This window comes from Limulus polyphemus, unplaced genomic scaffold, assembly GCF_000517525.1.
Source record: "Limulus polyphemus unplaced genomic scaffold, Limulus_polyphemus-2.1.2 Scaffold2251, whole genome shotgun sequence".
NCBI lineage: Eukaryota > Metazoa > Arthropoda > Merostomata > Xiphosura > Limulidae > Limulus > Limulus polyphemus.
The window spans coordinates 131,122-140,984 of NW_013667861.1; the positions used below are offsets into that span (position 1 = coordinate 131,122).

The 9,863-nt window shown below is 37.0% G+C and overlaps 1 protein-coding gene across 5 annotated transcripts in view; it reads left to right on the top strand.

The window, feature by feature from the left end:
- Positions 1-9,863, top strand: part of LOC106466414 (anoctamin-7-like) — a 94,022-nt gene that overhangs the window by 34,068 nt on the left and 50,091 nt on the right. For 2 of the 5 annotated variants that reach the window (XM_013926702.2, XM_022394416.1), the window contains exon 2: positions 6,313-6,535. In XM_013926702.2, the coding sequence (XP_013782156.2) occupies positions 6,398-6,535 (138 nt within the window). In that variant the 5' untranslated portion in view covers positions 6,313-6,397. Of the gene's footprint in view, positions 1-1,828; positions 2,034-6,312; positions 6,536-9,863 lie in introns of those variants that run through there. The other 3 variants (XM_022394413.1, XM_022394414.1, XM_022394415.1) reach the window with 3 other exon arrangements.

Sequence of the window (9,863 nt, forward strand, 5' to 3'; positions counted from 1 at the left end):
CAGTACTATCAAAGATTTAACACGTCTCTCAGGAGCCAAGAGGTGTCTTTACACTACAATTTGTTGAATATTAAAAGTAAGTTCAATCCGGAAACTCCCAAAAAGGGTTGTTTTTGGACGTATCTTTTCGAGCCAACTTCGAGTCAAGCTTTCGTTTGTTAATTGATAATTTGTTAAAGTGAAATACTGCATCCTCAAGTCTCCATACTAGCTAGTACTAAGGTCTACACGCTGAATGTAAATTCAGTATATACCAATAAAGCCACATTCTGAGCATCGTTAATTAAGCATTTGCTAACCTTTTATGCTTCTACTATCACCTTCTTATGTTTAGCTTTCAACTGAGATACGAACGATTTCACCTGCGATTCGGTAGGGAATGTCGAAGCATCATTATAGTCAGCAGTAGGATGAGCAGACAGGAACACTTTGAAAGCAGCTCCAGGCATAATATTGTACTCGGCTTGCTGCACAATATCTACCAAGGTGATTCTAAACGGTTCCTGAATACCTCTGCATGTCATTTGGAGACATCCATGCTTCTTGTGCTTGGCTGTTAAACTTGTGATATGCTGACGGATTTCAGTAACCTTACCACTTCAAATTACTTTTCGCAGCCCCAACGCTAAAAGAGTGCGGGAAATGCCTTCTTTTTAACCAATAAAAATATCAAAAAAGTTCAGTTCAAATTAAGAAAAACTGGATTGGGTAGTTTTTGTTTTCAACAAAAATGTTCCCCATTGGCTCGTGAGGGGCCTGTTAAAATGTTTGTAGAGGATGACATAAAACACATACTGGCGTGTTTATTAGTGTTAAAAAGGCATCAAAATTACTTCACAAACAATCTGTAAGGGTTAAAAAGAAATTGATTAAATAATCCAAACAATATCCGTTTTCTGCTCAGAAGAGCGTTTTCTCTCATCTAAACAATAGGTGATATATACTAATGAGGGCCGAGCATGCCCTAGTGGTTAGCGTGCCCGGACTGTGAATCCAAGAATGTGATGTTCGCGTCCCATTGCCATGAAACCACCGCTTCCTGCACGTTGGAACTGTAATTATGTTTAAAAATAATGGTCACATCTTTCTATTCAATCAGAAAACAGTAATCCTAGAGTTGTAGTTGTATGCTATGGAGTAGATGCCTTCCCTCTAGCCTATCACCTGAAAGTTAGGGATGGCTATGTGTGAATGGCCTTTGGGTAGCTTCGCGTAAACACGTGGTTAGGGCGCTTGACTCGCAAGCTGAGGGTCGCGGGTTCGAATCCCCGTCACACCAAACATGCTCGCTCTTTCAGCTGTGGGGGTGGTATAATGTTGCGGTGAATCCCATTATTCGTTGGTAAAAGAGTAGCCCAAGAGTTGGCGGTGAGTAGTGATGACTAGCTGCCTTTCACTGCAAAATTAGGAACGTCTAGTGCAGATAGCCCTCATGTAGCTTTGAGCGAAATTCAAAACAAACAAACAAACCTAATGAGATTTTGATGTTCCTGTCCGTTAAATATGATCTTATTTTTAGAGACCAAAATATATGTAATATATCCTTAATTAATAGAAATATTTTTGACATTCACTTCAATCTTATTTCTGAAAACTGCATAAAAAACCCGTAAGGAAATGTTCGCCCCCTGTTGTATCTTTTATAAGTCTAATACCGGAAGCATGTTTGTTTGCTGATTGTTTTGGTTGTTAAGTCTGTTGTGTGTGTATAAGCATCGGAGGGCGTTGATGACAAGTATATGTAGTTCCGTTGGGTAATTGAGCCATACGTCTTACAACCTCCATCAGTACGTGTCTAGTCGGCTTTAATAGCGTTATTTAGATAACTACCGTCGTATGGGGATGATATGTTGTGATTTTGTATGCGCTGAACAGATCTGAATCATCAGGACTCATTAGGCCTATGTGCTTAGTGCGGTTTTTTGTCACTTTGCTTTCTTGGCGTTACAAAACTTTTTATTGGAAATGGCTAAGTCGAAGAAAAACTGGTTTTCTTATTACACATTTTTTCGACGTTCAAGAAAAAACAAAAGGTAGGGTAGTAACAATTTCAGAATAATGCCTAATTTTCATCATAACAAAAATTAGATGTTAGATGTAGTTAAATGATCTGGCTTTAATATAAAAAAAAACGCTTTCGAAAAGTATAATTTTTAAATAGAGTTAGCTACAGGTTGCTGCTGATTGGCTGTCTTCTCTCTGATCAGTGATTTAAAATTAAGAACAGCGGCAGATAGCCTTAGTAACTTTGCTTTGTAAACTAAATTCAGAAACTGTTTGTTTTTCTCTTGGTATATATTTTTCTGTTCCCCCCAGTGGCACGACGGTATGTCTGCGGACTTACAGCGCTAGAAATCGGGTTTCGGTGCCCGTGGTGGGCAGAGCACAGATATCCCGTTATATAGCTTTGTGCTTAACTACAAACAAACAAACAAAATTTATTTTCTAGATCTTTCCACGTTAAAAGTTTTGTTTTCCTACCGAAAGTGGTTCTAGCCACACAGAAAACACATTATACCAAAGCAGTCTTTATTAGTAGATTTTTATTTGTTAATATCATGTTTGTTTGTTTCAAAAACTCGCGCAACGCTACACAAGAGCTATGTACGCTAGCCATCTTTAATTTTGAACTGATAAACTAGATAGGAAGCAGCTAGAACTCACCATCAACTGTTGGACTACTGCAATTGAATATTGAGACTTGACCATCACTCTTGTAAAGTATTCATGGTCCAAAAGTATTGGGCGAGTTGTTTTTGTGGCAACGGGACGTAAAACATGAATCATGAGATTCACAGTCCGGCACACTAACTACTGAACCACGCCTGGCCAGATTCACAATTTGGCACACTAACCACTGGTATTTGTTTTATTTACAAATTCAACTTAGTTTTAATGGGTAAGGTACTGTTTTATGAACTGGTTTTAGTGGGCAAGGTACTGTTTTATGAATTGGTTTTAGTGGGTAAGGTACTGTTTTATGAACTGGTTTTGAGAAAAATTGCGGGACATTAATTTCTTGTTTCTGTTGGTGTGCACAGAAAAATTCTCTTATATAAAACACAGTAAAAAAATATGAATTTTACCTACATCGTAAATTTACGCTGCATAAAACAGTTTATCAGCGTGAAGGATTTTTGTTTATTTAAAGTAATACAATGGGCCATCTACGCTGTGCCTACCGCGGGAATCGAATCCCAAATTTTAATAGTGTAAGCCCTCAAGCTCACCACTGTGAGTATAAGTGTGCGTTAATTTCAATGAAATCATAAATTAATTAGAAGAAGTACAGCAAAGGCTGTACAATGTTTCCGTATATTAAAAAAACGATCGATGCGAGGTTCTTTTGCTTTATACAAAATTCTATGTTGATTACACATGATAAAACGGCTAGACATACAAGAGCGCTAATAAAAAAATATTAAAAATTTTAATTACCTTAGGTTACACATGGGCCAATTTTGGTTATTTGTGAATATAATGAAAAATGTGTGAGAAAACAATTATAAGCCCCAGTGCTGAATAGGAACGAACCCATTATCTGTGAAAAACCAGAGCTAAGTTATGGAGATTCAGTATCCGAGCTCTCAAGTGGAGAGTAATTTCTGCAAGGGACCAAACACAATTTTCATAATTAAAAATTTATCAAACATTATTCCATAATTCCAAGACCCTGTTATGGAACATACAGATTTTGAAATATAAGACCTGATGTAGAATGATAACAAGTGAAATAAATGTCTCGTTCAGAATCGCATTGATAGAAAATATATAAGAATAAACATAAATTTATTAACGCTATCGAAATTTTTTTATGTACTATATCGAACAAGTCCGGGCTTTTCCACCCACCCGCTTTTCGGTAATGTTTAATGATGACGCTTGTGAACGGCCCCTACCGATAAGATAGTCTAACTATTTTGCTTTTCGTTGCCAAGTTTTATGTATGGGCCGGATTTTTACAGTAGGTGTCTGTGACTTGTTGGCGATAAATTTCAACAATAAACAACGAAAACAAATCCAATTCCCGAAAAATCTTTAGTTTTTATTTCAAGAGGATAGGAAAGAAGAATAAATTCGATGACGAGGAACCCACTTTGAGACTAATAATGCTTAAAGACGGCATAACAGCAAATGTTAAACTTATATTAAAGTTTTTCTTCATTACCCATTCAAGCCGTCTCCAATCATTATTGAAAGAAGATTAAATAAAACTCTTATAATTGCCGCTTTTCTTTAAGCGACTGGTATGTTTTGTTTTGATGTGTGGAAGTTGATAATGCAGAATTTACATATCAGTTTCGTGGGCAAACTATACGTTACCCCTTACAGGCTAGGTTAGGCTTAGTTAATTTGTGTAATGTCAATAACCTGAGTCTTCAATTCTACAGGATGACTATAAAAAGATTTAAATTGTTACTTATCAAAAACTACTTGTCATATGGTAATTAAATTTCACGAAATTATAAGGTTTATTCAGGATAATCTGGGCGTGGTAAAGGGGTATTTCATAACCACAATATACGGCACTCGTAACTTAGTTTGTTTTATTTTTCACTTCTCACTCTTTCAACAGTACGAGACTTGAGGATTTGAACAAAATGCATGCCAGTGTACCGGATATTACGAGAACCAATGAACACTGTCCAGAACAAATGATGCATCATCGTGTAGAATGGAGCTTGATATGCTGATTGAGAATGACGGATATCATATTGAATATCCATACCATGTTAAAACTTTCCTCAATAAAACTCGTGATTTTGAACGCACTCCTAGTGAATTTTGTTTTTGAGATATTAGTTATTTTTTGTTGTCTTAGCGAGGTATCGAACCCCAGATTGTAGAGTTGTAAGTCCGTAAACTTACGCTGATCCTCCGGGGGACTTTATGATATGATGAATGATTAAAGTGGAAATTATTGTAAAGAGAAATCCCGAAATCGAAAGAAATTAAAACTGCAAAGTAGCTTTAGAAGATGCTGCTACGCAACAGAGGACTTAATCAGCCTCTGGGGAGTTTTCACCTTCGAGCTCCTACTGGCTGGCGTAGCTGGGTAGGATCTGGGGGAATCTCTCCCTGAAAATTGTTATTATTTCACTCCCTGTGCTTTTTACTCCATTTTTACCATTATATTTTTATATCTTTTAAATGTGGGATGAATAAATGTTGATCAGTGACCTCAGTCAGCATGAAATAGTCTCTCATTGTAAATTTCAGGCCTGTAAGGGGTACTTGCTTAATTAAAATTATTTATATTGCATGCCAGTGGACATGGAACTAGTTTGGAAGCATAAAATAAAGTAATTCTTACACAGAGTTAATGTGGCGCCAGTTATTAAATATGTTTTATCTACGTAAGTTAAATAATGTGCAGTAGGCATATGTATAATTCAGTACCTGGAGCCCGTAGGTTTTATACTCTGGTCTAAGTGACAGGAGCCTTTATTTAACGTTGGTGCCAGTAGTTTTTATACTCTGGTCTAAGTAACAGGAGCCTAGATTTAACGTTGGAACCCGTAGTTTTTACACTCTGGTCTAAGTAACAGGAGCCTAGATTTAACGTTGGAACCCGTAGTTTTTACACTCTGGTCTAAGTGACACAAGCCTTTATTTAACGTTGGGGTCAGTAGTTTTTATACTCTGGTCTAAGTAACATGAGCCTAGTTTTAACGTTGGGGTTAGTAGTTTTTAAACTGTGTTTTAAGTGACATGAGTCTAGATTTAACGTTGGATCCAGTAGTTTTTATACAATGGTCTAAGTGACAATAGCCTATATCTAACATTAAAGCCAGTAGTTTTCATACCATGGTGTGAGTGACATGAGTCTATATCTAACATTAAAGCCCATAGGTTTTATAGCATGGTGTAAGTGACATGAGCCTATATCTAACATTAAAGCCCATAGGTTTTATAGCATGGTGTAAGTGACATGAGCCTATACCTAACATTAGAGCCAGTAGTTTTTATACTATGGTGTAAGTAACATGAGCCTATATCTAACATTAGAGCCATTAGTTTTTATACTATGGTGTAAGTAACATGAGCCTAGATCCAACGTTGGAGCTAGTAGCTTTGTATACAAGGATATTGGCGGCATAGACTTAGATCTAACACTGATTTTAGACTTATACGCTCCTGCTTACAGTAAATGATTAAAATGAATAGAAATTATAGAATAATGAACAAACACATACCTTCTTACAAAAAAAAACAACAACTCTATACTTCTTCATGAAAGTAACATTATTCGAGAACTCTAACAGATCTACAATATACAAATTATAATTTATAAATTATAATTCTTCCTAGAAGTTCCCCTACCGGCAAATCCGAAACTGCCAAAGCTGCAGAAGAACAACTTAGTCTAAACACTTCGGACAAGACCCCAGCGACAATGCCTCGTCTTGGACATTATTCAGAGAAATATGAACTAAACGGTCCTCAAACAAGTAAAAGCAAGGATACGTACGGGTCTTTCAATGCGAGGGATGATGACGATGATTCTGAGTTTATAATTCAACGGGATCAACTGGTGAGTACTGAGCACGTTTCTTATTATTCGTTTGTTCAGGATTTCCTCTGTTTTAATTGGTTTGAAAAGTTTATCTATTCACGAAAAGAAATATTAGTAAAAATGACGATGCCAGTTCGACTGGTGGAAACTGTTTCGAATTTCTGCGCAAAATCCTTTCAGTTCGAGTAGTATAAACACCACACACACCATCCATCGTTCACATGAAAAAGAATAGAAGTGCTGCCACCTGGCAGAACATACAAATAATAAACTGTGAACTTTGGTTTTGTCTGTTTGTCAAAATATGAGTATTTTTCCAAAATTTATTCTATCAGTTTTAATATCTAAAAACGTGGTAATGGCAGGAACCCCAAACTTGGCAAGAGCAGAGTTCGTTGTTTGGAAGTTGGAATGTATAAGTCATGAAACATTTCTTTTGGTTTAGTTTGGCAAAGCTACACGAGGGCTATCTGCGCTAGCCGTCCGTAAATTAGCAGTGAAAGACTAGAAGGAAGGCAGCTAATTATCATCATCCACCGCCAACTCCTAGGCTACTCTTTTAACAACGAATAGTGGGATTGGGCGTTACATTATAACGCCCCTACGGTTGAAAGGGCGAGCATGTTTAGCGGGGTGGAGATTCGAACCCGCGACCCGTAGATTGCGAGTCGAGCGCCCTATTTTTTATTTTATTGGAGTAAAATTACATTCATTTGATGTCGTAACGAAAAGTTTTGAACAGAACATAACTGCAGTGTAAAAATATAAAAGCTTTTCTTTGTTGTCCGTTGAATTGCATTGAATAAGGAAAGTAATTTTTCTCTCTCTCTCACACACACACATATAAAAATAGCGTTTCAGCACACTGACTGGCTTATTAAAGTAATATACGTTAAACTTTTTGCCCTCCGGTGGCTTAGCGGTATGTCTGAAAGATCCTCACGCTAAAACGGTTTTCGATATCCCCGGTAGGCATAGAGTAGATAGCCCATTCTAGAGCTTTGTGTTTGTTAACATTATTTCGAAGGTAAAATCCTAACAGCTAAGACAAAGAAAAACAAAATAGAAAGAGCAACACCAGCATAAACTATAAGTACACTGAAACTTCTTTTGTTAAAGTCAAACAAGCAACAGTGTATACATGTGTCACAGTTGAAATAACTGGTAATTTCACCCTTCCATAACTAATTTACGATACATTTTTTGTAAGGTATGTTCATATTTATATATATTTTTTAAATTCCATGCAGGTGTTCTGCATGTACTTCAGAAATACTTGTAAATCGGATGTTGAAGGGTTGTAAACATTTACCAATTATTTTACTTAAGTAAATATTACATACTTCGTCAAAGGCTATTTCATAGAAGCTTGATAGTGACATAGATACTTGTACAAACTGGTATGAGTTGTCTCCTTTGAATATGACATTTATGTCAACGAATAATCGTTGACGTAAGTAATCTATGGGATACCACATTATGACCCATTTATCTGACTTAAAAGTATGGTATAAAAAAATAAAAAGTGTGTTTTTTTTGTGCTTTACGAACAACAATAAGTACATTGTTACTTTTCGACCAGAACTAATGTTGAGCTACAGTGACAATTACGTTGTTATTTGGTCATCAACTGATTGGTTTTCGGTTTTTCAAAAAGTACTTCTATAGGAGGGTGAGATCAATTTGAAATGTGTTTCTTTTTTCTACTTTTGTTCGCGTTTTTTGTTTTTGTTGTTAGCCGTCTAAGTAGATTGTTGACTTCTTTCTTCTTCTTCATTTAGTCTGTCTTCTGTTATCGTTTACTTTGTATAATTGGGGTGATTTGATAAGGTCGTTTAATTGATTCCTAAAAACTAATCAGCAGTTGTATTACAAATATCCAAGTCAAATATATATATATATACTACCCAAAATCAAGTCTTTTATAGACCGTATGTGATAAAAATTACTGTAGTCCAGTATTTCAGAGATATTTTAAACCGGTATATCACACTTAGGGTTACTTTCGATATAATTAAGACGAGGAGAAGTGTTAGCTCTAGAACTGTCAGCTTTTAAACATATTGTTTTAAAACTATTTGTGCACCAAGTTGCTAGTAGATCCCAATTTTGTTGGTTACAAAGTTCCTAATAACATACAACTCACAGAAAAAATTGAAATTAATTGTAATGTTGATACTATCTCTGTTTTATGGATTACTGGTGGAGTCGTTTGTGTATTTATTATAGGTAATGAGTGATTTCAGCCAATTTGTTTCGTCGCTTTTTTTTTCCTCACACTGGGTGTTCTAACAGGCAAACACAAACATTCTCGATATGTAGATCCGACCAGCAGTGGACAGTACAAAAACAGGTCGGTAATTTAAAGATTGAAATGCATTCGTAGTTCCAATGAATTCGGCGAACATCTTTGAAATTTGTGACATTGAAAATTTCCTAAGTGTACAGGAAAAATGGATCCCCTTAAAAATGCATACACAAGTTAGTACTAAGCTGTTATATAAAAGTCTGTAAGATACGTTATGTGTCTGAAGAATTCTCTTCATCAACGCTCCCCAAACTTTTTTGGCCACGGAACAGTTTTCAGCTGAGAAAAAGCTTACGGAACATTAGACATATTATAACGCCCCCACGGCTGAAAGGGCGAGCATGGATTCGAACCTGCTCCCCTCAGATTGCGCTTCGAGCGCCCTAAACATCTGGCCATGCAGGGCCATCCCCAACTTTGAGTCCCCTTGTGAGAAAGCAGTAATTTTACAGACATATATCGCTAAAATTGGGGGTTCGATTCCCCACGGTGGACATAGCTCAGCTATTATATTGTGTAGCTTTGCGCTAAAAAACAACAACCAAAGCCAAACTCCAATTTCGAATTGATTGCCAAAAGAGAAGACAGTCAGCAACACCCATAACCAACTCCTTGGCCAATCCTGTTAGATCGCATGGTGTGCGGTGTACACTTTTGCGGTAATGGTTCGCGAACCGTGAATGTTCGTATTCACAGACCGACACGCTAACCACTACCGCCAAACACGTCTCCGGCACACTAACCATTACCACCAAACACGACTACGGTACACTAACCACTATTACCAAACCTGTCTACGGTACACTAACCACTATTACCAAACCCGTCGCTGGCACACTAACCACTACCACCAAACACGTCTACGGTACACTAACCACTACCGTCAAACACGTCTCAGGCACAATAACCACTATTACTAAACCCGTCTCCGGCACACTAACCACTACCGTCAAACACGTCTACGGTACAATAACCACTATTACTAAACCCGTCTCCGGCACACCAACCACTACCACCAAACACGTCTACGGTACAATA